Source organism: Passer domesticus, chromosome 7 (genome assembly GCF_036417665.1).
Source record: "Passer domesticus isolate bPasDom1 chromosome 7, bPasDom1.hap1, whole genome shotgun sequence".
NCBI classification, from domain to species: domain Eukaryota; kingdom Metazoa; phylum Chordata; class Aves; order Passeriformes; family Passeridae; genus Passer; species Passer domesticus.
The window spans coordinates 35,457,277-35,484,651 of NC_087480.1; the positions used below are offsets into that span (position 1 = coordinate 35,457,277).

Here is a 27,375-nt window from a genome sequence, read left to right on the forward strand (position 1 = left end):
TCTGTTGAACATTCTTCTAGACTACAAATGCTTCATTTTTCCTGTTGTATCCAGCCAGGCTGCCCCTTTTATTCCCAGCAACACAAATCGAGTTTTATCAGCCTGAAAGAATCTTTCTTCTAAATGAAGCCCAGTACTGTAATAACTTGAAAGGCATCTTTAGGCAGCATAGTAAAAATGTTTGATTTGTAATTGCCTGCTGAACTCTTGCACAGTCCGTTGCCATATGGTACCTCCCTTCTACTGGCAAACAATCTTTCCTTGTTCCTAACTTCTCAGCCTCCCTACCCCCTCCTTTTCTGGAGGGTATGGATAGGAAATCCGAAGGAGGAGTTTCTTCTGCTCTCCGAGTGCTCGCGGTGACATCATAGGTGGGCTGAACGGCTGAGCCGAGTGTGTGTTTGTTTAAAAAAACACTGTCCAAAAGTGATGTATATGGAATCTGGGTCAGCTGTGGCTGGTTAGAGCACTTCTGCATGTGAGAATTAAACACTGCAGTTTCAAAAAACATCTCTCTCTCTCTCCTGGAATAACGCATACTGGAGCATTACTTTTTTTTCTTTTTTTTTTTAAACTGATTAGTTAGCTTGGTTATCGTATGGAGAAACCCAATTCCTCAATACAGCTTGGATCTAACAGAGAAAGACAAAAGCAGTTTTCAGCTCCAGCTGCAGATTAACACTCCACACCATCGGGTAATATAGGAAGCAAAAGCAATTTGGCCTCTGGATTTTCCATCTGCCACAGAAGCAAACCAGCTGGAAGACTTTATTTCTTGGTAAGTTTTAAAGTTATTCTTACTTACAAATTTAATTTTGAGCTATTTCTGAATGCTACATGCATCTCCCTCAACATACAATTGTGAAGAAACAAATCCCTCTCAGCCCGAGAAACATTTGACAACTAACATTAAGACTCATTTTTGTGGCATTTGGTAGACTTTGGAAAGAATTAAAAAAGGCACTGCATAAGAGCACAGACTAACTTGTTCCAGTTGTAGGGATGAACAAGTTTCGGTTGTTTAGCTGTATTGTTATCTACAGTTACAGAAAATTAGCACTACCAGATTCTTTGCTAAGCATGTAATTTGGGTACTGTGAACATACTCATGTGAAATTCTGATCCTACCAGAAGGCAGAAGCCAAAAATCCTATCGATTTCAGGGCAGCTGGATTTCACCCAACACCAGAGCATAGACCTAGCATTACTAGAACTAGAAAATGGATACCTCAATAAAACCACTGTGAAAAGTCCCAAGCAAATCAATGCACATCTGTAAGTAGCAATCATTGTATATCGTTTCAAGTATGTTTTTATTTATGGTACTTCTGAGGAGCTGAAGTTGCCTGAGTCCTAGAGACAACCAGAGTCACAGACTGATTCAGAACATAATCGAGTTTGCAGCACAATCAATTGTGCAGCTGAAAATCCAAAGATGTTGCTGCAACAGGCACCAATACCTTCCTTATTTGTACCTCAATTGAACTGCAGTTTGTTTCTAAATAAAGATCCATTTCATAAACATGAAATGCAGTGTACAAAGCAACACTACATTAAGTGGAAAATTGAGGGGTTTGCTACAGTTCACTAGTGGAGGAAAGGGAGAAGAATGCTGCTGCTAATCGATGATTAAAACAAGAAAGTTGTTTACAAACAGAAGACAAAAGTACAGATGAAAACCAAAAAATACTTGCTTATACATAGGACAAGTGTAGAAAACTTTCTTCATGCTGACTTGGAAATGAAAATACAGTAAATAATCCAGAACAATGCAAATGAACTTCGGTGATGTATTTGCATTTACAAACTCAGAGCTGCCTGACACGGCAAGAGAGAATGAAAGGGCTGATGCTAAAAGGAGACACAAAGTGTTACAGCAGACAAACTTAATTAAGATTTAGTAGCTACCAGAGGAAAAACGTCTGAAGCAGCCTTGATAAACAAGAAAGACGGATCCTTTCCAAGTTCTTGAGCCCTTTTCCTTACTATCCTTTTGTGCTGATTTACATAAGGAGGAGAATAATCTAAACAACAACACAACCCCCCTTTGAAGCACATAATGTGCTTTGGACACCAGGCTCCATTCATTCATCATCAGCCAAGGGCTTGATTTACGCTGCTTAGAACAATTCCTAAACCTTCCACAAATGAAAACAGCTGAGTCAATAATTTTAAAGCAATAAACTGGCTCTATACAAGGTTTTAACTCTCTCTCCTTTGCTGCCTTCCAACTTTAGAGTTCAAATTTTGAATGTTTGTTTTAAAACAAATAATGCAATACTAATATTGTGCTGATGCCAAAAGAATGATCTGAAGTACAGTGAAAAAAATACACTATTTGAAGTTTTAAAGGAACTTACTAAAAAAGAATGGAAATTCTGAACCTTTAAACTTTAGCAGTAACTACATGGCTCTGTTGGGTTTTAATTAGTGTTTTATTGGGCTTTGTTTTTTGTAACGTGCCCTATTGGTTTGGTCTTTAAAATTTATGCACCAATGAATGAAGTACAATTTCCTATAGCAAGCATAACTGGATGCTTAATATTTTCAGTATCTGTTCTAAGCAGAACTCTGGAGCCACAAAATCACATTTCCAAACACAAGATGCACCACTGCATTGTACCTGCCTGTTCAAACAGTGCAAACACACACAGTGGCTGCCAACAAATGCAAAAGAACCCCCATGCTAAAAAAAACTTCACCAAAAGGTCTGGAAATGCCATGAAATTTCACTGTGCTTTCAGAATATCTACTATGACAAAATTAACAAATCTCTTCTGTGAAGAATTTCTAAGAAGTTATCATTTTTAGAAGTGGCACGTTTTCAATGACAACCTCAAAACCCCCTGAAGATTTTTAGATTGCCTTTCCTAAAAGGAATCAGATTGCCATCAATCTCTGAAGCAGAATTCTGTGACTCAATACATCACATATCTGATGAACAAAACCCAAGAACATATTATTTCTGGATCCCAGTCAATACAATTGAAAGTAATCCTGTTATTTCAGCAGAGGAAGAGGGACTTGCCGGAAAAGCACTTGTTTATATAGGGAGAAGGAACTCACTTAAATACAGAGATATACTGAAATCCATGGGAACATTTCCCCTATAGGAAGAGGCTTTTCCCCACCTTAGTATTACTTCTAATGGACCCAGTTTTAAGCTAAAAAAATCAACAAAAATCCTCACTTAGCCTGTGCAGACATAGGGGAACACAGCTGGGTTTATTGATTTCAGCTGCTAAGGCAAAGCTCAACAGAAAATGAAGTCTGTGTAACATCAATAACTGAGCTCCCTGATTAGCTGGTATCATGGGCAGAGCATCTTTAGTCTCAGGACTGTAATTTACTTTCTTAAAGAACCCAGTCTGTTTCTCTTCCTGTTACATGTAAGAGGGCACTGCTGGCATTTATCACTTGACCATATTCTCTTAATAAATACTGGGAATAAAGATAAGCACTGATACTGCATTTTCCATACAAAAGGAATCCTATATTCCCATTTACCTGCAACAGCTTTGTTACATTCACCAATATCACCCTACACTGCCCAGGGAGAACGAGCCTTTGTCAGCTCTGGAAGAACAGATTCCAATTTGTGTTGTGGGTTTCCAAATTTTACATCCTGCTGAACATGAGTCACAGCAGTACAACGAAGAACAAATAGTTTGTTGTGCAGAAAACTAAAAATGCCAAATATATACCCCCAGCTTCCCCACATCCTGATCCATGCAACTCTGTACTTGTGATAACAATATTTCTGGGGGGGGGGGGGAGTAACACAATCTGTCTTACAGCAGTTTAAAATAGTAGTTACTAGCTTGTTTTACTCTTTTAAATTGGAATTTTGTACCTTTAAGCACTTTTAAAAGTAATAAATCAAAAACTAATTTTGAAACCAAGCTGGGGTTTTTTTTTTGCACAGGGATCACTCTGGAAAAAGAAAGAAATCAGAAGAAATGGCATTAAATATAAAATAGTATTGAAGCCCTGTCTACAGCTCTGAGTGTTTCTGACAAGCTGATGAAGAAGCTTGTGTTGCTGTGAATAACTGCACATTTTCTTCTGCAGAAGCTATAAAACATCAGCAGCCCAGAACATACATAATGAAACTTCTACAGCAATCTGAGGCCCAAAACTGGGTGGCACAGAAACACGACAGAACCAGCTGAAATGACAGTTTATTCAAACCTAAAATCCATGATACTTTATAAAGAGTTAAATAACGTATTTCAAAGCAATGGTATCTGTAACCACAAGGTACTTGCTGCATTTCCAAGGTCTGCTCCAGCAGCCCCACTCAGCAGAGGTGACTCCAAACCTGCAGGGAGGGTTGGAGACACCTCTGCTGAGCTGATCCCTGAGCCTCAGCTGTCCCCTAACAGTTCTGCCCCTACCTAAACACCTAGACCGGGGAATCCAGCACACAAAATGTGTCTGATCTAAAAACCCTAAAACTATTTCCCAACTCTAATTTTAATTTGTCATTTAGGTCTTACATATTAGGCTATCATACTTTGGATAAACAGCTCCTATTTTTTTAAGCTGCTTGCCCAGAACATCAGGAAATTTCTGAAACAGTATTTTCATTTCCCTCTAAGCTGATTAAAACTCCAGGTAAATATCTTGCTCAAAACCTATTATTGTATAACAAGTTAGGCATTAAGCTGCTCAAACTTGACAAACATAATTTTAAAACATTTAATTTTTTCAACATTAGCATTTCCATGGAAGCACATACATTCCCTACCAGGTAGATTCTCAGAAGCAACTCATCCCTGCTTATCTGAGTGTCTCAGTTTACGACAAGATATTTCTGAATTCCAAATTCTAGGGTATAATCTTATGCAGCTGCTGGATTTGGCTACGCTATATTAGACCCTTTAACTCATTTAATGGTCTGACAGCACATGTATAGACACAGAGCTTGAAACTTTAATACATAAGGGTAAAAGTTCAAAATGAACACATTTAATATTAAAAGAAATGCAGAAAGCAGACTGCAGCAGAGTACATGGCTAGAATGTGGACTGTGTTGCAAAGTGATTTGTTTTGAAAGAGTAATTTAAGTTCTATGTATTTCAAGGGGAAAATGTGCTGCTGTGGGGAAAAATCCCCAGCCATTCATCATTTCAGTAATTCTGTAGGGTCTTTAAAAGTTCCCAAGAACTAAAATGTTATTCACTTTCTTGGACTATGAAGTACCTATTACACCCTGTGAAAACAGCAGAATACTGGACTTGTACTATGGCTTCATCCTCAGCCATATGCCACAAAGTCCCTTTCTCTCAATCTGCAAATGGTAAATGCAAAAGTATCAAAAAATGAGTTAGGAGATGCAAAGAGGTTTTAAACTTCAGACAATTAATTCAGCTCATCTTTGTCAAATTATGAACCACACACAGAGCAGTTTCCCATGTGCTTCCCATGATGCATGTGAACATTTCACCTAATGAACTACCAAATCTGAGCACTGTCCAAGTGATTAGTATTTTAAATGTCTGAAATTACCAAAGAAAAACACACAACCAGCTCTGGAGAAAAGTGATACTTTTTCCTTTAAACAGAAGCTACAGTTTCAGCAGAAAAATACTAACAAAATTATTAAGTTTTGTTTTTGATAGTAGACATAAAAATACCTATTACTGCAAACTAAGATAAGTATTTTAAAATAAACTTCTCAAACTCATGGTGCTCCCTCCATTTACGCAGGGTAAGAAAGGATTTTTAGTATGTGTTAAATGTGTTTTCTTTCCCTTCCAGAAGGGATACAACCATCAGACAAACAAAAAGTTATCAAACATTTAAGCAGAATTCCTACCTCTAACTCCTGATTGCATGTACATCATGGTTTGAAGCTTGTAACCACTGCTCTTAGTGAAGCCAAAAACCAAAGACCTGACAGGTTTCCTGAGGCTGAGCAGACAGCATTTGTTACAATAATATTAAAGCCAGTAACAGAAACGGGAAAAGGGACCTGACCCAAAAGTCACCTTATCATTTGTAATGTGAATGTAAAGGAAGCAGCAGAGCTCTGCTTCTCCTTTGGGATCACTGTGTCAGGACTGCCAAATGCACTTCAATTTGGACCTAGCAGAAACAGAAGGATCATTAACTTCGCCTGCTCTTACTGTATTACTCTTTGTAATTATCCAAAGGCCACTGCAGAAAGTCTATCCAAAGGCTGGCAAAAGGAGGCTGGAAAGGAAAGCCAGATCAACAGCTGAGATAAGAAGAGTGATCTGCTTCACAAAGCAAACAAACCATAAAAAATGAAAGTTTTTTCCCCTTATTTAAGTGCTACCTTTGTTTATCATCTTAAATATTTGAAGCTAAAAACCAGGTCTCAAAAAACATTCCCAGATCTTTATCACTGCACTTTAACTCTTTAGAGTTAAAAGAAATTCCTAGTTTTCTTTAAAAGAGGAATGAAACACTTCAATATGGTATTTATAATGACAACATACTTGATACTTCAGCATTATTTGGATAAAGATGTTCTCAAAGATACAAAAATAGTGTGACAATTCTAAATGTTCATCTCAAGGCAACTAAATAGGAACACATAGGCAGAGCAAACTGTGTTCTAAGCTTTCCTTACAAATTCAAAGTCACTCAAATAAGTAATTTTTGATGTTTGTAACAATACCTAATCTTCTGCCTTCTCCTGCCTAAAACTCATGTCCAAAAATAGTCTTAAAGATCCGTTTTTCAGGTCTACTAAAACTGTGTATACATAAACTTGAAAAATGGGTGTATATATGAATCAATATGTATATAGAATTTAACAAATTATACATCTATATCTATATATAAAGCTAAAGGAGGAGCAGAAAAGCTTATATAATGCAAATTCCAACATTTATATAAATTTAATCTCCCTCCTTCCCTTCCATGAAGGTATTTTGCAAGTGCTCCATGTTCCATAACCTCATACAGGTAATTGCAATGAGCACAAATCTGAGCAATCTGATAATGGAGTGTAACACAGGATCTAAGCACAACGTTTCTGAAAACTTACCCATTGCAACAACTCCTTTACTAAATCCTGTACCTAAATTATAGTGTTTCCTCCTCAAAACAGCCAGCCAATCTAATGGAATCTAACTCCCAGGCAGAGATTCCAAAGGCTTGGGTACATACACACAAGCAAGGCAAACCCATCAGTTCAGGCAGTTTGAAAGTCCAGGAGCTTTGGTTTAGAGCTTTCAGGCTCTTTTTAATGACTTTATCTTTTATCTGTTCAACAGGCTCCTGACAGTTGTCACAGCTGCTTTACAATGAAGATACTGAAGTGGACTTTGGGTGTCCTGCTGTTCCTGCTGCTGTCTATCGGGCGCTGTACAGAACAATCCACGCCGAGGAAGGCGCCCCAGCAGAGGCAGCCTCGCTCAGCAGATGGGGGAGAGGAAGGCAAGAAATGTGGTTACACCTTCCTGGTCCCAGAACAAAAAATCACAGGGCCAATCTGCGTGAACACGAACGACCCGGGCACTGGGAACAGGAAAGATGAAGTCACCAGGATGGACATCGAGAACCTGAAGGATGTGCTGTCCAAGCAGAAGCGGGAGATCGACATTTTGCAGCTGGTGGTGGATGTGGACGGAAACATCGTGAACGAAGTGAAATTACTGAGGAAAGAAAGTCGGAATATGAACTCTCGTGTGACCCAACTGTACATGCAACTCCTGCACGAGATCATTCGCAAGCGCGACAACTCGCTCGAGCTTTCCCAGCTGGAAAACAAAGTCCTTAATGTTACAACAGAAATGCTGAAGATGGCAACAAAATACAAGGAGCTGGAAGTGAAATACGCGGCGCTAACCGACCTGGTAAACAACCAGTCTGTGACTATCTCGCTGCTGGAGGAGCAGTGCCTGAGGATCTTCTCGCGCCAGGACCCGCACGGGTCCCCGCCCCTCGTGCAGGTGGTGCCCCAGCACATCCCCAACAGCCAGCCCTACACTCCTGTCCTGCTGGGGGGCAACGAGATCCAGCGAGACCCGGGCTACCCTCGGGACAGAGACGTACGGCCACCGCCCGACCCCGCCACCTCTCCCACAAAGAGTCCTTTCAGAGTGCCTCCTCTGGCTCTGATTAACGAGGGTGAGTTACCTATCACTGTTTATCTAACCTGAGATCTCTCCACCTCTGAGGAAACTGTCCCGACTGCTGAATCTTTGCTTCTCTTTTGCCAGGGTCAGGATTAAAAGCGTGAGATGGTATTTTTTGTTCGGACTCGTGTTTATTAGTTCTTATCTGTATTATATTATTAAGTGAGTTCTACAGCACTTCACTCCAACAAACTAAAAATAGAGCAGTATCTCTCTCTCTACAAGGCTTTTTAAGGATAAACTGTCCAATTAAGAAGTGACACCTAAATTATCTTTACTTTTAACCCAATAACCAACCACCTGTGCCCCACAATGTGGACTAATTTATCCAATTACACAAAACCACCCAAACCCCTGGAGAGGAAGGTGAAGAAGAAGGACCAGCCATGGCCCTAAAACCCCTATCTTGCTTTACAGATATTACTATATTCTAAACCCTTAAACTCTAGGTTTTCCACCATGTGATATTACTTCTATTCAAACTCCACACCCACAATCCCAGTTCTACCATTCAATTTTGGAAGCCTTCTCCACAGCCTCAGGTCAAATGCAGTGTTCTCTTGGGGGTCAGAGCCTGTCAGCACACAAAGTCTAAAATCTCAGTAACCAGGGTTCCAACACCTGACCATAGAAACAGAAGGAAGAATTTAAAGTGCTGGTACAGCTCACTCTGGCTCCTGATTTTCTCTCCCCCTTCCACCTCCCAGGGAAAGCTTTAGTTTGCCAAATGGCCTAAATCTCCCCAAGATTAATTTGGTGAAATGGCTGATACTCAGAAATTCAATCTGAGCAATGCTCACCTTCAAGTCACAAAGTGTTGGGGTTTCTCTCTGAGCTAGATTTTAGTTACAAAAACATGAAAATTCAGTATTAGCATAAACTTTCTAATATTTACCCATTTCTTTGATGATGCCTGCTAGCAACATGTTACAGTAAGCAGGAACGAGTGAATAAGTGGAATAATTAATCATAAATTAAATAATTTCAAGTTTTTGTCCTTTATACTTAACATTTGTCAGAAGAAAATTCTACTAGAAGAATTTTCATCCTTCTATTCTGACCTGCTTTAAAATGAACATCTAATCCACCAACAGTCATGCAACGAGTCTCTAAGTATTTAGCTGAAATATTCAAGAGTGGTGAGTTTGAAAGGATAACTGAATTGAGGCTGGATCTAATTAGAGGCACTCAGCTCTGAAAATTTAAAATCAGTAACTACATTCCCAGTAACCTGTTGTCAGTAGGGGATAGCAAGTTAAACTAAAACCATAAATATTATGAAAATACATTCAAGAGACTGTATCCCATCATATTACACTCTTTAGGTGATTAGACAAATTCATGTATCACTAGGAATCAAAATTAGTGACAAGACAATTAACTACCTCTGAGCTGCCCTGAACTCTATCATGTTTCTCACTTTTTTTAAATTTTGACAGAATCGCTATTTAAAAAAAAATCAAGAATTCAGCAAAACAAGTTTTTCTCAGACATCCCTTTGAGTGCTTGCTCTTGGCTTCTGTTAGCACAGCAAAAGGCTTTGGTGGGGGGTTTTGGGTTTAGGTGGATGTTTTGTTTTAATTTCTTTCAAATTGCCTTCAGTCACAGCTGAAAGTTGAACTTGGTTCCTAAGATGAAGCCAAACATTTATTTGTGACTGTTCTGCAGCAATACACCCAACCGGCTGCTGATGTAAAGAACAACTATTTTTATTCAAGGTCTGCAGAAAATTCAGGCATGAACCCAAGGAAAATGCCAGATGTCATGTGAATTTCAGTGGCACATCATGACAGAAAGGAAACAGTTCATATCAAAGCGCTGCGTTGATGTCTGGTCAGACAGCACAAGTATAATTCTAAAAAAAGCCATGACTTCCTGCTTCCCAGCAAACCCTCCCTTCCAGGTTCTGCTCTTAACACATCTTTTTCTCAATACATGCCTGCTGCATGTACAAAACTAGGCAATAGCATTAAGTATTATCCTCTGAATTATCTACCCTGGTGTTCACTGACCCCTCCACCCCTACAAGTTCACAGTTTGAATCCATTTTTGGAAGAGAACACAAAGAAATTTTAGGAAGCTTATTGTATTCTTTATTCACCTTCCTTTAATACTAGATTCTTCAGCTGGAAGTTTAAGTTTCTTGCAGTGCTTGGGGAAGGGAGGGTTGAGAACTGCTACAGCTGGTAGAGCATCAGTTATCACAACCAAAATTTGGATATTCCAACACAATGCCCAGTTACTACCCCTGATTTTTAAAATGAAGGTAAACAGATTTCATGGTGCACAGAATCAAAACTACGTCATAGAAGAAACATCTTAGTAGTTAAAAGATAAAAGATTTTTAATAATATATAAAGATGTCAAAAAGGACCAATGAAAACCCAACAGTCCTAATTAGAAATAGGCCAGTTAAAGACTAATGTCAGAATAAACACCTGCACCTCCTCACAAATACCAGCATGCAGCAGATGGGTCAGAAAGGTCAATGTGCATCTGAATGTTGTGAGTGGAGAGTAAAATGCAAAATACATGGGGAACAAAAGGATGAAGTTCTGTTTTCTGAGTATGGTGGTTATTTTGTACAAAAATTGCTCTAAAAGTTGAGGAAGGTTAATGTGGTCACAGACAGGATTATGAGCCTGGATCTGGACATACCTGTGAATTTTAGTTGTCACAATTACCTTAATATTTGGAATAATAACCACTGATCCCCAGAATTAGTGTTACTATTTTTGCAAAAAGTAGTTTCAAGTTAGTTAAGTACTTGAACATTAGACACTGCCCCATATAATAATTTCTAATACCTGTTGGTTAACAATACAGCTTCTTTTTTTTAATATATGTCCAATTTTATTTTGGACTTTTCCTCTACTAATGCCCCCAAAATCCTCTCTATGAAGCTTACACAAGCACAAGTTCTGTATCATCTGCTCAAGATAACATTTGGCATCTCAAAATGGGATTCAGCCATCAAGTTATCAAGCTTTCAACTTAAAATATTTAATCTCTCTCCTTCCCTACTTCATTTAATTTAGCACAGAATATGATCTGCACTAAATCATACATCTAAGGCACAATTTTGGAAGTGAAATATTTAACAGATCATCTTCTCAGAGTATTTCTGACTTATCACTGTCTCAGTGACTAATGTACGCAGACTGTTGCAAAAGATGTGCATGAGATACTTAGTCCTTAGATAAACTACAAAACCTGTAAGATTTTAAAGTGAAAATCATCCTTTTTCCATCAATCAGACCTCCACCCACACCAGCACTGTGGAGAATCTCTCACTTTCACAAACCTCAGTATTTCCACTGAACAAGATCAGTTCTTATAACGTGAACATGAAATAATTATACCTAACAAAGAAATTACTTCAGTAAAAAGATTCAAGAGTATACACCAAAAATTATGGGATATGTTGGATTTCCTTACATTCAGAGTAGAAGTCTCTTTCCTCTACCACAACATTAATTAATGTTAATAAATGCAGACAAAGCTGAGCATCAAAGCAGACAAGTTGTATCCTGTGACCTTAAAGCCAGCTGAACTCCAGAAGTGATCCAAGTACCACATAAACACACAGGTACAATTCTGTCTGCCTTAAAAATGACTTAAAATTACCCCAAACATCTGCTTGGGTCTCTCATGGAAAAAACCAAATGCTCAAGTCCTCCTCCAACAATATCATGTGGGATAACACCCAGATAACAGCAGATCTAATTAAGCCATTGTTAATTCAATTAACATTACAAAATATAAGGTTTATTTGTTTATACTTTTCATAAAGCAATAATTGTTTTACAAAAATACTTCTGGAACAACATCCCTGTTCAGTTATAGAGCACCCAAATTTACTGCAGAGAGATCAAGGAAGGGGAATGAGACCCAGCTTAGTCCAGGAAATTATCTATCCCCTGGAAAAACTCTGGGAATTTAAATTGTGAACAAGAGGGGAAAAAGCACTTGTATATCAAAGGTACAGGATTTATTTCCTGAGGTGCCACTGCTTGCTCTGGAAGAATGACAAAGCCATCCCAATCCTGACAGTGCAGCAATGCTTACGGCAATGGCTCAGTGCCTGTGACATTCCTGTCACAGCCACAACCTCTGAGTACTCCTCACTAGACACACAAGCTTCATGCACTCTAATTATGCTTTACAGATTTCTTGCTAATTACATACTTGTCCAACTGACAGCTACTACCTGAAAATCTAAGAGAAGTGCAATTTTCAGCTTGCTTTTGTCACACAAGCTTAATCTGTAGTTTAGTCCCTTTCCCTCAGCCTCTACTTTTGATTAAAGAATAACCTCAACAAATTTCTTCTATGCTGTTTTGCACATGAGCTGTTTCTGTGACTGATGGGTCCTCTGAATTTCCAAGAAGATTTGAGAAAATAAACCCTCTAGAAGGAAAGGAAAGCTGCAGCTAATTTATTTTCAGATCTGCTGAGTTTTCAAATACATTTAGGGCATCCACCACTAACTAGTCATCAGAACACACTTTGCTTTTCATTAGTAAATTACCAGTTTCTCTAAACCAACTGAAGTAATGACACACAAACAAATTTTTTTCTAAAAAGCAGAAAATAAAAAAATTACCAGAAATTGAAAGGCAAGCTAGGCCAGGTTTTCAGAGACACATAAGCTGCATCCTTCTCAGAGAATTACCAGATGGTCTTCTCTAAGTATTATTTGTAAAATCACTGTTCACGTGGACTAAAACAGAGCTTTCAAGCAGCACTTACAACAGCAACAGTAATTTTGTGCAACCACAGCCCTGAGAACAAATACATGAATCCTTTTAGCTGCTCAAAAATCCTTCTCCATTGTTTATTTCCTTCATCAGTATCCATCTACACGCATCACCAGGATGACACAGGAAACTTAAGAAGAGTCCCATCCACAGTTAACAGCCTAATCTCAAACTGCCTAAGTACATAAAGCAGAAAACTACACAGCATAAGAATCCTCTCTGACTAAATTCCATTTCTGTAGACTCTGGCAGTAGGTATTTCTTAGAGCAGCTCTCAAACTACTGATCTATTCAGAAATAGGTGGGCTTGGTTTGGTATCCTGGGTTTGTTTTGGTTTTTACTTCCACCAGTTTCAGACTGGTGCACCAGAAAATGAAGGAAATTGATGTCTGCCTTTTGCAAAAGAGAAGAAAATAATTAATGAAAAAAAATCATAATGTTCTTCAGTATCAAGAGCCAGAGTATAAATCTTTGCCACAGCAGACAAAATAATCAGGTGCTGGTAACCGAAGTCCATTATTTATTTATCAAAATGAAATTTTTGTTCCAAAATACATAGAGAGAGGATATTGACATGTTTATTTATATATAGAATTAATCTCAGACGGTAACTTTTTGCACTGTTTTCCATGGTAGGTTTATACCTTAATTGAATTACTGACTTTCCATTACAAAATATTCCTGAACAATGGGCACTGCACAGCCAATCTTGAAGGCTTACAGTATTTGTTTTCCAAAAGGTCCATTCAAAGACTGCCAACAAGCCAGGGATGCTGGGCATGCCAACAGTGGGATTTACATGATCAAACCCAAAAACAGCAATGAGCCAATGCAACTCTGGTGTGAGAACAGCCTGGACCCTGGAGGATGGGCAGTTATCCAGAAGAGGACAGATGGATCTGTCAACTTTTTCAGGAACTGGGACAGTTACAAGGTAAATTCTAGAATGCAGAAAATCAGTGAGAAAAGAAAGATAATTGAAAAGAGTGATCATCCTCTAGAGTCAAACATATTTGAGTGAGAATGTCCCATTTCCCTCGGTGCACAGTTAACTTTGTATGAACCAACCTGGCTGAGACAGCCTGGGTTTGTAATGCACAACACAACTGGGAGACACGTTATTCTAGACAGTGCCTGGGAAGTCATTTATTACAAAGTTCTAACTGAACACATGATTTTTATTAACACACTGAGAACTACAGTGAGTACTTGTAAAGCTTCATTTGTCTCCCTCATGAATAAGCAAACTCAGCCAGTGAAATGATTCATTTAAGATTTGCTGGATTGAGGGCTCAACTTAAAATAGTTCTAATAATGAATTAAAGGAAGCAATTTCCATCCATTAATTTAGGTTAGAAACCTAAAGATGTCAGGCTGGTGAAAGGAAACACATTGCTGTGTGTTGTTGTGATATTGTGCACTAGCAGGCAGAATGTTTAGGATGACAAGAGGATGCTGCTCTGGAGGAATTACATGCCAAACGGGATATGTGAAAATGATTTTGTTGGTGTATTATATTAATAATAATAATTACATATAGGACACAAATTAACATGAGGATTTTTGCTTCTTGCATTCTTGGAATATTGTGATTCAAATATTAATCCCCAAATCAATAATAGCTAAAACAATTATTCAATAATCAAACAATAATTATGTGAAGTCTCTACTTCTCAGAGCAGTCCATGGTTGGTTTTGGAGTTGTTAAATGTTATAAAATGTTTTAACACAGTTATGGAGTGCCTTATAAAGCAATCAGAAACATTCTGAAACTAATGCAACACCAAACACTAACAACACTGGTTTACTTGGGGAAAGCAGACAGCAGGTAGGAAATATCACTTCACAGCTACTGTACTGGTAGTCTGTGATTTGAAAGAAGAGATGTCTTTATATTTCATTTCTAATAAATCCTGTAAAGAACACAGAGCAGTAGTGTAATTAAATTCACAGTAAAAAACAACACCAGTTGCAATGCAGAAGCAACAAGAAGTTATTTGCCTTGAACCCTGATACTGTTGATCCACAAATACCTTTTTCAACCTGCAATTACAACCTAAAATTCCATTATTCACCCATTATTACAAACCCCCTTAGCTTTGTCAAGAAATATTGTTTCAGTTTCCCTATTCTCCCTCTCTTTACCTTAAAAAGAGGAGAACAGCAAGAACAGAGATATTTTGCCACCATTACTGGTGCTGGCAGCACCTCATGCAGCTTAGCAGTCCCAGTGCAGCAAAATAAAGCACTGAAATGCATGGGTTGAAGTCATTCAGAAGTTTAGAGGCTCTCAGTACCAAGTTCCCCTGGTTTATCACAGTCCTGCTGATGAATGCTTTCACAAACACTGAGAACTAAGCTAACAGCACCTTCCGATCTTCTTCTGCACAGAAAGGATTTGGGAACATCGATGGAGAGTACTGGCTGGGACTGGAAAACATCTACATGCTCACCAATCAGGATAATTACAGACTCTTGATTGAGCTGGAGGACTGGAGCAACAAGAAGGTGTACGCAGAGTACAGCAGCTTCCGCCTGGAGCCCGAGAGCGAATTCTACCGCCTGCGCCTGGGCACGTACCAGGGCAACGCCGGAGACTCCATGATATGGCACAATGGGAAGCAATTCACAACACTGGACAGGGACAGGGACGTGTATTCAGGTAAGCAAAGCAGTGTTGGCTGTGAAAAGTGAGTAAAGTGTGTTCCACCAGTGACACCACCTCAAAAAATACAGCATAGGACAAAAAAAGTGTGTTAATTGTTATAAAATAACACTACTGGAAGATGCTTTGAATCAATGATGACAAAAAGTACATTGGTGTGGCCCCCTTTGAGCCCCTACACCTGTCAGAAATTCAAAATCTATCACCCTCACTGACAGCATTCTGCAGCAATTTTCTGTTTAGCTCATCACTTGCAATAAGAGTTCCTGTCCAGGTGATGTCTGAGTAGTGCTGCTGCCACAGAATCACCTGGAACTAAAGCCTCTGAAGAGCATGAAAGGAACTGCAAGTGTGCAGAGGTTTAGCTGTGTACCAATACTTAAGAAAGGGGCCCATCATTTGGTTTTTGCACTCCTTAAAGCTCCCTTTTTCTCATTTCTGCCAGTTTTTCCCTTGCAGTAACAGGAAGCTTGGGGGAGTGCAATACTTCAACTGCCTTTCCTCAGCTGTCAATAACCATAAAGCTGGACAAATCCTGCAAACTCTTAGACAAGCCTGTAACAGTAAAAACACAAGTCACAAGCAGCTCTTTGTGGAGCCGTGGCCCCGCGTGCTGCTCGGGGCTGTATCAACTCACGGTGCTTCCGCTGGAGTATTTCTAAACAGCACATAGCCCGAGTTCCTTGGGTGTTAGCTCATGGACAAGCAGTGCTGGCAGGCTGAGAAGAGCTCTCTTCCTTCATTTTCAGCTGTCACATTAAAGACCCTGTCAATAACCCCCCCTCCAGCAATGGCTGCTGTTACACCAGAATTCACAGTTTAGAAAGAACAGCAAGATGTGACCACAACAGGCTATGAAATACTTCCAAGCTGTTTCTGTGAATAAACCACAATATGAAAGCATTTAGCAAACCTCCATTTGTCCTTCTGTTCCACAGGAAACTGTGCTCACTTCCACAAGGGAGGCTGGTGGTACAACGCCTGTGCCCACTCCAACCTCAACGGGGTCTGGTACCGAGGGGGCCACTACAGGAGCAAGTACCAGGATGGAATATTTTGGGCTGAGTACCGGGGAGGTTCCTACTCCTTGAAAGCAGTTCAGATGATGATCAGACCTATAGACTGAGGAGGAAAATCCCACAGTGCTCCCATATAAAATTCTCAGTGTTTGAGCTCCAGAAAAAAATAAAATATTACTTTTTAATCATTATTTTGCACAATCTGCCCCTGCAAAAAGCAGGTCTACAGTTTTCCTGTCTTCTTTCCCCTGTTATGTTCCCCTCTCCTTTATTAGTACCCTTCTCTACTGTGACAGACAGTGTTTTTTTTAAACACACATTCACAAAAGCAGATGTTTGTGCTTGCAAAGCATATTTATCTTTTTTTTTTGAAGATCAACATGCTTGATGTAAACAGTCAAAACTGGTAAAAGAAACCATATAGATATAAGCTTTTCCAGTTCAAAAAGCTTATGCTTTTTCAGGTTAGCTCAACCCTTAAATGTAAATATGTGAAATGACACTGTCTTGCTTTAATGTGAAAATTGATTAGTTATTTAACAATTTATTTAAAAATGTTGGTATTACTTTCAATGAAAAATATGACTTCACATTACTGTTTGATATTTACTCCAAGAACCTACATAAAAAATTGGAGACATTTTAGCTTTGCCAGCAGAGAAAGATTTTTGCAACAAATAATTATTTCAAAATGAAGAGGCACATTTAACATGAAATACAAAATTATACATTATTTCTTAGGGAATACTCTACACTGCTAAGATCTGCAAGTCCTACCTTCTGTAAAAATTTTGGCAAAATGTTCCTTGCATAAGAAAATTAATTGTATGAAATCTTTGATAAACATGAGACAATCAAATTACTTGGTACTGATTTTACTTTCAACCTCCAAGCTTTCTAATTAAACTTTGAACTTAAATGGCAAAACTGAAAGTCCTGGTATGAAAACAATGACATGACACTTCCCTGCTCCAATCAGGAGTGATGAGGGCTGATCAAGCATTCACACAAAGTCATTGAGAGAGAGGTCTGTGAATATTACAAGTTTTCTTCCAACACATTTTTCTGCTCCCACAGTAAAACAAAGCTTAGAAATCAGCTCTGAGTGTGTTCTTCCTGACATCCCAAACTTGAGCTTCTCTTATGACACATGCATTTCCCTTCCCTTACACCTATACAACTTTTCATACTGTTTAGACTAAATTTTAGCTTCCAGATACCAGATTTTCACTGGAATGAATATGTAATTTAAGAAATTAAATAGAAAATGCTTCCCAACATTTAGCAAAAGCTCTACCACACACTGATCCAAAACAAGATATTTCCAAAATCAAGTAAAACCAAACATTCACTTTAGGCACCAGAATCTTTCTTCCTGTTATATAAAATTATTTAATAACTGCACTCATAGCCACACAGGTTGCCTAATTTAATTTTATATTATGTAAAACTGAATATGCTGTTCTGAACTGTAATCACCATGTTTAGCAACCCATAGGTGCCTTCAGGATTGTAAGGAACTTTGTCCCTATTTAAAATAAGAAACCATAATAGCTAAAAGAATAATCTAGTATTATTGTTATGTTAAATTAGTCACTATCAATTACTATGCAAAGCCTATGTAATTCAGAGGAGAAAAAAGGCATTTTGCTTTCAGAACACACCCTCTGGAGCAGAGATAAAGCTTCATTGATGATGTATGGCTGCAAGGCTTGTAATTAAATCTTTGGTCAGAGATCAAAGCCAACCAGTTCCACCAATATTTAATTGGGGTTGGCAGTGGTGGAGAATCAGTCCCAGCATATTCCATTCCCAAATTCCAAGAATTTTAACTGGCACAAATGTTTATGATTACAATTCTGAAATTGTTCTTCATATAAGGAATATTTGTTTGTTACAAATATCATACAGACCTCATTGACTGAGTGTCCTGCAAAACAATTTTTATTGCAAATGCTTAAAATTCTGACTCTCTATAGCCTGTCCTTTTTTCTCTGTGATAGCTGGATAGAAGAGCAGTTCAGGTGAACTTAAAAAACATCCAAAACATTCCTTTAATGATCACTTCTGACAGCTTTTAGTTCATTCAACAGGCAGATTTCCTCTCCTTGGCAGAGAGCGTATTTTACCCCATGAATCTCTTGCCTGCTACAAAAACAGTGTTTGTTTATTCAGTGCAACTCAGTGAAAGGTGTACTTTGCAGAAAACCCAAAGTAAAATTAGCTTGCACTCAGCCTTTTAATTAAATCTTATATATTAGACATCTAAAAAGTGAGCCTTCCCCAATTTAAAGCAGCAGGATAACGTTAATTAAACATTATTACAAAATCCACCCAGAAACCTCAGACTGTACAAATGCTGTGCTCTGACAGGAAAGAGTTAATTAAGTTGCCAATTTAATATTATGAGGAAGGAAAGCATAGCATGTCTTCTTCAGGCTGGTTCATATTCTGTACAATAATTCACTTTCAAGTGCTTGTAACTCCATTGGTTTGTAGCTTTTGGGCCGAATTTTCTAAGCAGGGTGAATGACTTTAAAAGTTCAACGTTTTCTCTCACACCTCTTCTTTTGAAAGATTTTCAAAAAAGCCTGTAGCATCCCTCAGGCTTCTTGCCCTGGGCATTCAGAAGCAGTCTGTCTGAGAAGGATAAAGCCTTCACCATTCCTCTACCATCAGTCCAAATTTAACCAGGCAGACTTCAAGAAAGTTCAACTCATATGAAACCTGAAACACGGTTATCACATCTATGTCCAAAATCTATTGCAAGCACTATCACTGAAGCAGCTGAATATTCCTCAGATGAAACTTAATAACCTGTTTTCAGCTTTTCTCTTTCTGGATATCAGTCTTCAAAGACAGCTATAAGAAAAATATCTCACAAGGTAGTACTGCTTAGTTAAATAAAAATCTTACTTCTCAAGACACGGCTCAGTTGTTTCATTGTGCAATCTCAAATGGATCAGAACTCTAGAATGAGACTCCCTTGGAGAACAGGGTCTTATTCTAAGGTGAAATACAACATCACAGACACAGCTCCCATTTGTTCTGTCTGCTGCAGCTGTCTGGGTGATGCAACACTGATGACATATCCCATACTGTGTATCACCCTGCTGCTGAACATATTTATTAGTGTTGCACAGCTTTCCACACTCACATTTAAGTAGGTGAGTCCATACTGATGTTGTGCTGCTCTCACCTGCATTTCTAGAATTCTGGAATCACACCACAGTCATTGCTGCAAGGAGCTGAGAAACATTTTTATTTCCTCCCCCCAGCTAAATGTGGAAGCACATAATTATCTTGTCCACAGAGGGTGAGCTGTGGAAATAAGACAACAATCTGTACTTCTGTGGCTCCACTCTTACTGGCAAAACCAAGAAAGCATTTCAGCTTTTTCTTATAATGCCAAGATGGCCATGAAAAAAAATCTATACCCACATCTGATATTTGGCTTCATAAGGGTGAAACATTCATCCTTGAAATTGCAGCTGAAATTCCTTTATATGCTCACTTTCCCTGTGACCTTCCAAACAGAGGTGTCCATGACCAGTGTTCCTCTAGAAGGGATTTGCAACTGAAAATTTAATTGTATGGCAAGTCTGATGCTCCACACTTCCAAAGAGCATTTGGAGGGAGTGTGGCAGCTGCTGGCTCTCCCCACCAGGAGTGAAGAAGCCCCCACTCCTCCTTTTACCATGAGAGGGAATGGTGTTCCTGAGGAATCCCTGCCCTGCACATGCCATGATCACCACTTCCATCTGCAGACTTCTAGGTAGGCTTTCCTATGTGTTTTAAACCAGGAGCAGCACTACTCCCTTACAGAATCTTATAGCACAAGTATTCCTTTTAGAAATTGTAACCTGTAACTGATAAGCTTAAGTTAAACAAGCAATTTAAGTCACTTCTGTTCCAAATGACTCTTATATTACTAAAAACGCCTTGGAAAGAAAATGGAAGAAATAACAAATCTATTCAGGTCTTAGCAGAGATTACAGCTTTTATCAAGTGAGAAAACTTGGACTCAGCTATCAATCCTCCAAAGTGGATCCAGATTTATCCCAATTCTATGTTCAAGGCAATGTTTTTCTTTTTGCCACTTTTTTAAACCTCACAAAATTAATTTTAGAGGGAGCGCACCAGTGGGAAATGGCTATTCCTTTGGAGAATTAAAAATAGCTTAGGGACATTCCTTATGTCACTAACAAGAATTGGTATCACATGAAACCAGGTCACAACACACGCTTTAACTACAGCAGGTCATAGGAAAGAGCATTTCTTTCTAAATAGAAAATAATTATATACTTCACTTCAAACTATCAAGTCAAGCCCAAAGGTTATTTGAATGCAAAAGTTTGACAAGAAGCTGCTACTTATTGGGGAAAACATCTGTAACTGAATAAAATTTAAAAACTGTTTCCCAATATTTAGCTTGGGATTTTTACAACCAGCAAGAAAACAATTCGATGCTGGCTTCATGTTTCAAATATCACGGCATACAGGTAAAAAGCATCAGCATAAGAAGCATTTCAGAACTATATACCAAGTCTCTATATTGTCCATGTAAACAAGGTGGGAAAGCTCCATGGTTCATCACATTACATAAAGCTTGGTTTCCTTTACGTGCCTTAGTGTTTGTGCCAAACACTACAGAGCATTAAAATCTGGTCCTCCACAGTGAAGTATTTTTTTTTCTGTTTCTGTAGCAAGCATGTAAAATTTAACTAATTAATCCTGGAAAAGTTAACAGCCCAGCGGAGTAAAGGAAGTATCAAAATTCAGGAACAGAAATTGCAGTTTAATAGGCCTTAACGACCACAAGAGCTCATCTTAAATGCAGGTATAAGAGCAAGTTATTATCTGCAAAAATACAAAGAATTGGATACACAGTTCCTTAATTTTATGTGATTACCAATATCTCATGAAACAAAAGCGAAATTAAAAACAGCACACTTACCATTTTAATGTCAGTTTAGTTTAACAGACACTAAGTAACACTAAATAGCACTAAACACTAAATAAAGTAACACTAAATTAGCTTGTCAACAAAACCAACACATATTAAATGCATTTATCTAGTTTTTAGATACATAGAAGTATAATTTACTAATAATTATTCCAGAAGGCTGAGTCAGTTATAACAGCCGAGTTTCTCTTGTCACATTGCTGTATATTAAATGCAGCAATATCTCCATATTTTACCATGTTCCAAACTCTAAGCTCTATATTTATTTCTCACAGAGGTTTGTCATTTGTAGCTTCTCATAAATGAAAAAACATCATTACTAGAACAGTCAAGTATTTAGGAGGGCTAGCAGACGTAACAATGGAACTACTTCTCCAGAAGTAATTGTATCTGTACAACACGTGGCAAAATAGTTTCCTAGAAAACTGATACTGGATGTAAAACCGGCAGTGTTTGTGAGCTTTAAGAGGTATTTTCTTTTTGAGGTTCTGTCCTGCCACATACAGAGTGCTCAGAATCACCTTGGGTTGTAGATTCTCCACTGAAGTACTCAGAGTTTCCTGAATGCTTAAAAGATGGTGTTTAGCTTGTGCAATTACTGGAGAAATAGGCTACAGCTTACCTAAGTAGGGAATACAGGGAGTCATCTTCAAGCTGCTGATATAGTCTCTGAGCCTTTTGTAATTATCTTCTTTACTCATAACATATTCCAGCTTGTCAAAGGTGGCTTTATCTTTCCGACTCAGTAACTAGGCAAAGGAAAAAGAAGGCAAAACCAGATGAGTTTAAGTTTGATTCATGATGATTTCCTCTTTTACAAGCACAGACTTCCACTTTCCCATTGTTGTTGCTGTTGTTTTGTGATGTGCTGTTTTTTTTCTGGGTTTTTTTTTTGTTTTTTTTTTTTTTTTTAACTCAACTGCCTCAAAATTACATCATTTACTCCTTAAAGAGGAGCACTTAGAAAGTTTATAAAGAAAAGCAACAATTCTGGGTGTTAAATTTAAAAATACTTCTAAAAATCAAGCAGATAAATATGCTGGTGTCCTGGAGGATCCTTCTGAAACAATATAAGTTACCAAAAGACTAATCTAGCTAACACACATCACAGCATCATGTGCAGTCCCTATCAGCAGTATTCATGCCAGTAACATTTTCACTCTGATTATCCCTAAGTGTGCTGGCTTGGAATGGGATGGGGTCAATTCTCTCCACAGTGGCTAGTAAGGGCTACATCTTGGATTTGAGGAAGGGTTTCATCTATGGTTTTTTCCAGAAGGCTCATGGACTTGTATTCATCTGCCAACTGGCAATTTTACTGGCTCTTAATATCACAGAAATGCCCACTGTGAACAGAAAACTTTAAAGTCATGGTTCTCCTTCATTATCTATTCCTCCTGCCTCCAATCCCTTCCTCTGACAGAATTAACAGCAACCAGGCTCTCTTTGAAAGATGAGGAAAGTAAGCCAAAATGTTTTCCAAACATCTTGCTGAACTGCTGCTGCGAAATTGCCTCGAAGTCTTCACTTGAACTCAGAGTCAGAATTTAACAAAGGGTGCAAGATGTTCCCACCAAACATTTTGGCAGGAGATTCAGCATTCCAAGTACCAGGCACAATTTTTCCCCACAATGCAATTACAAGGGTCAGATTCACTGAATTTCTACACATATTCCCTTTTCACTTCAGTTAAAGATCAACCTAGGTGAGCCTGACAGAGGTGAAGTCTCCCTTGTGTAAATTCACTGTTGAAACAGTTTATTTTTACTTCCATTTCCTATATCAACTCTTTACTGAACACTGGATCTCAGAAGAAAGCCACTAGTTGAAAGTGAATTGTCTCCCAAGACATACTCATCATTGACATTCCAGCAATTCATTTGCATCTTTAATTTAGGTTTGGTTCCAATATTCAAATGAGAACTGCAGACTCTTCCAGGAGAAGGAAGCAGCAGACTGACATGACTCCAACCACCCAAATGTGACATTTTACTTTTGAAGTTCATCTTGTCAAAGCTGGTTCCAGTTTTATCAGCCTGGACTAGCTTGCTTCTAATAATATCCTAAAACATTCTGCCATCATTTAACGTCTGAAAGGTTTTTGTAGTTTTGCAGACTGAAAGGTAAGACAAGACTAACATGTAATAATTTTCAAACTCCAATGAAATTGACTGTATTTTCCTCAAACCATGCTGATTTGCACACTCTTATTCAAGTCTGATGTATCTTTTCAGGCTCTTTGGATCATCTCATAACAAGCTGATCCTGCATGACCTCCCCTGGTGCTCCTAGGCCAACCCATGCCATACTTCCACCTCCTGTATTCAGGGAGAACACTCCAGAGAAGCCAAGAATATTAAAAATGTTTCTGTGAAGGCCAAATAAGGACCTATTTCTTAGTCCTTCAGTTTTGGAGCTGCTTCTTTTTAAAATAATGTTTCTTCTTCTGTCTCTTGGATGAAAAGAACAGTAAAGAGCTGTACATATGCAGAGACAATAAAAGCTAAGGCTGACAGTTTATAGCAGCAGGGAAGGATTTGGAGCCTTCTAAATTGCTCTTGGCTTTCTAGCTGTAGTGTGCCAGCACTGAATAGAACCTTTCTGAAATGCCAGCAAGAAGAGATGAGGTCTCAGGATGCTGGCTCACTCCACTTCACATATTTAATGCTTATTTGCTTTATTGCCCAAACCCTCACTGGTCATCTAGAATTCCTTTACATTAAATGGAGAGAAGCTGAATATTCTATTCTGTCAACTTTCTTGGAAAGGCTCACAATTCTTCTCAAGTTTTGAATGGGGCAAATCACACATTAAAAGTAGCACTTACTATTCTCCAGAGTTCAGAGTGTGTGCAGGCAATGAGCGAGACAAATTTCAGACAAATTCAGACATACCGTCAGAAGACATGAATTTCATCTTTTTTAGGAACATTAGATTACCAAGCAAGTATTTCATGGCTCCTTTAAACTCTAGATTCCAACCATTTAAGGTGGCTTTCTTTTTTTTTTAGGGAATGAATAGACTTGCAGCTATTTTCCTGACTTTGTAAATCAAGGGTTGCTACAAAACATCTCAGAAATGGAGAAGAAATTCTCCCTTGCTGAAGGTTTTGGAGGGTTCCTGTGCAACTTACCCAAAAGCTTTTGTGATTCAAATAAAGGCTTGGTGTGCCTTTTCTTGCTTTTAATATACAGAAAGACAAGGGCTTAGAATTATCTTTAGGAACTTATAAGCTGAACTTCAAGAGAAGGACAACTAAATCTGTTTGCAGTGCCCATTGCTGGGTGCTATCCTTCAACTTGAATTTGCAAAGGCTCATGTAAGATGATGAAAAGCACAGACTCGGTTGGGATTGTAGGAGGAATCAAACACCTGCAGGAATGTGGGAGGTTACCTGGAATTCCAGAGGCTGGAAGAGGCATGAGCATTGTTTAATGCCTGATACAATATGTGAAGAGCACACAAATAAACCTGCTAAGTGCAAACCAGTGCATCACAAGAAACTGGGGACTCCCAGTTTTGAATGACATTATCATGGTAGTAATTAATGTGGTTATTATTAATATATGGTAATAATTACATTTCATTTAAGCTGTGCACAAAAAGAGATTCAAAAATCGATTCAGCCTCACAGTTACATAAAACTGTTGAGGCATCAATTCCAAAACATAAAATCTGAAAACCAGGAGTTTCCCTTGAGATAATTTTGAAGTGTTAATTTCACTAAGATTTCCTCAGAGAGATTTTTGGTATTTGGAAGCAACGTCTAACTTAATTGTGCATTTGCAAAATGTGACCAGAATTCTAGAGGAGTATCTTGGCAGAAGTGAATTATATTCAATTTTGGGAATAATTATCAACTGAATGACATTTTCATGCAGTTATCAGACAAATAAACTATTTGCAACATACAAGGATGCACTGATGTGTGTTCAGGGAAAGCTTTCAGTTCTTTTTAGTGATATGTATCCTGTGCACAGGAGGATCTCAATCACCTCATTTTTTTCTGTCACACTGAATGCCACATTTATCTGAAACAGCAGAAAAACTACACAATATATGGCTGAATAAGGACTGTTTTCTAAGCTCTAAAGTATCAATGAACAAAAGTAATTCCTAATATTCTTCTTACCCAGGATACAATGATAAACAATATTAGTGCCAGTCAAAAAACAGATGACAAATAAAAATTATTCCAAAGAATACTCTCCTTTCACAACTGTACAATGGCAGAATTACAAATACACTGTGCAGCAGAGTTGTAATGATGAAATGATAAGTGCTAGAGTTAGTTATCAGTCAGAGAAACAACAAATCTCTTTATGGAAACTGAATCAAGAGTTTCTGAACATCTGCTCTCCATAGCAAAAAAAAGAATTCCAACAATATAAACCCCTAAATGATTAAAGTATGACCCACTTTGGCATTCAGAATTTTCCAGCAACTAAATACAAAATAGCTTCTGGCCAAATGAGAAGCCTCTGCATTTAGCAGAATCTGCAGGGAACTATTTTTCAGAGGAAAATATTTCTACAGCAGAACGGAAAAAAAAAATTCAAGAGGAAACCATAGATTTCAGAGGAACTAGAAGCATTATGTACATAGCAGAACAAAGTTAAAGCTCTCTGCAGTAACTGCTGCATCCTTGAAAACAAGCTTCAGGATGCTGTATTTATCTGAGAACAAGTGAAGCCCACTCCCCTGTCCTGCTGCTCCTCACTTACCGCCCACGTCTTGGTCAGCCTGAAGATGGGAGCACTCTGCAGGCCTGACACCACTGCCATGAGGGCATGGAGGTTGTTCAGCTCATACAGCTTCTGAGGACAAAAAAAGAGAAAAAAACAACAATAAACAACATTCCAAGGGCAGTCAACAGTGAACACAGAATAAATAACAATATAAAGATGGAGAAATCTCGCATGGTCTAAAATGAAGTGTTACAGTGAACTGCTGTGCACACAGACCACTTTTATGGCACCTCCTAATTTTTCATTACTGCATCTCTATGGTTTTGGATTAGACTAACTAGCTGTTTCATAGCCCATAGAGAACCCTTAAAAATATCTATACAGACACACATCTTGGGGAATATATTAGACGTGCCAGAAATTTTTTGACATTCAAACCCAGCAAATTCCTTTCATAGCATTCAGTAGTATTTTAAAACAACACACCAGAAAGGACAACCCAGTGGTGAATGATGTCATCATGTCAGTACCTAAAGTTCATGCAACAACCAAGGCTACATCAAAGCACCCAAAAAATATCTTAGCAGGATGAAATCAAGGAGGTAAATTTCAAAAGCCACATCCCTGGAGTACTCCTCTCACTGAAAGGCCATTTCTGGGGTATGACAACCAACTAGTTGAAAGCAACAACCCAATCAAAATTGAACAGCAAAAACATTAGGGCAAAAGAATTCCCTTAAAGACTCTATAAAAAACATTGCGTTTAAGTGCATTTTCTCACACATTTGGAATTTCCCTCCCTTTTCTTTTTCCTTTCCTGCTGTCTCCAAAACTATCCACTGCCTTGGCCAAGTAACTACTGGTGCTACTGTCATGAAAGCTTAAAAACAGTCTGGAGGAAAATGTTCTTCCTGAAGCTCTTCTGCAACATCAACTGTTCTGGTAGCTGTGAGCTCTCAGAGATCCAAACTACACTCATTTTTGGTGTAGTGCACCCAAATTGAGGTCCCTAACAGAGAGACTTTGCTAAAGAGAAATGATACTCAGTCACAGTATTGAAAATCTTGTTTAATCTATTTGGAATATTCATCAAGGTAGGTTAGGATTCCAGCAAGAAAAAATAAGGAACCCTTCCTATTAAAAAAATGGTGGAAATCCTTTT

General features: G+C 38.4%; 2 protein-coding genes across 11 annotated transcripts in view; one reads left to right on the forward strand and one right to left on the reverse strand.

Annotated features, from left to right (window-relative positions):
* Positions 1–27,375, reverse strand: part of RALGPS2 (Ral GEF with PH domain and SH3 binding motif 2) — a 115,892-nt gene that overhangs the window by 38,695 nt on the left and 49,822 nt on the right. For all 10 annotated transcript variants that reach the window (XM_064427673.1, XM_064427670.1, XM_064427676.1 and 7 more), the window contains 2 exons: positions 26,250–26,342; positions 22,148–22,274 (listed from right to left, as the gene is read on the reverse strand). In XM_064427673.1, coding sequence (XP_064283743.1) covers positions 22,148–22,274; positions 26,250–26,342 — 220 coding nt within the window. The remainder of the gene's footprint in view (positions 1–22,147; positions 22,275–26,249; positions 26,343–27,375) is intronic.
* ANGPTL1 (angiopoietin like 1) lies at positions 401–19,482 on the forward strand. Its single transcript, XM_064427664.1, has 5 exons — positions 401–778; positions 7,251–8,106; positions 13,616–13,809; positions 15,267–15,537; positions 16,479–19,482. Exons 2-5 carry the CDS (start codon positions 7,281–7,283, stop codon positions 16,664–16,666), a joined length of 1,479 nt encoding a protein of 492 aa, XP_064283734.1. The 5' UTR covers positions 401–778; positions 7,251–7,280; the 3' UTR covers positions 16,667–19,482.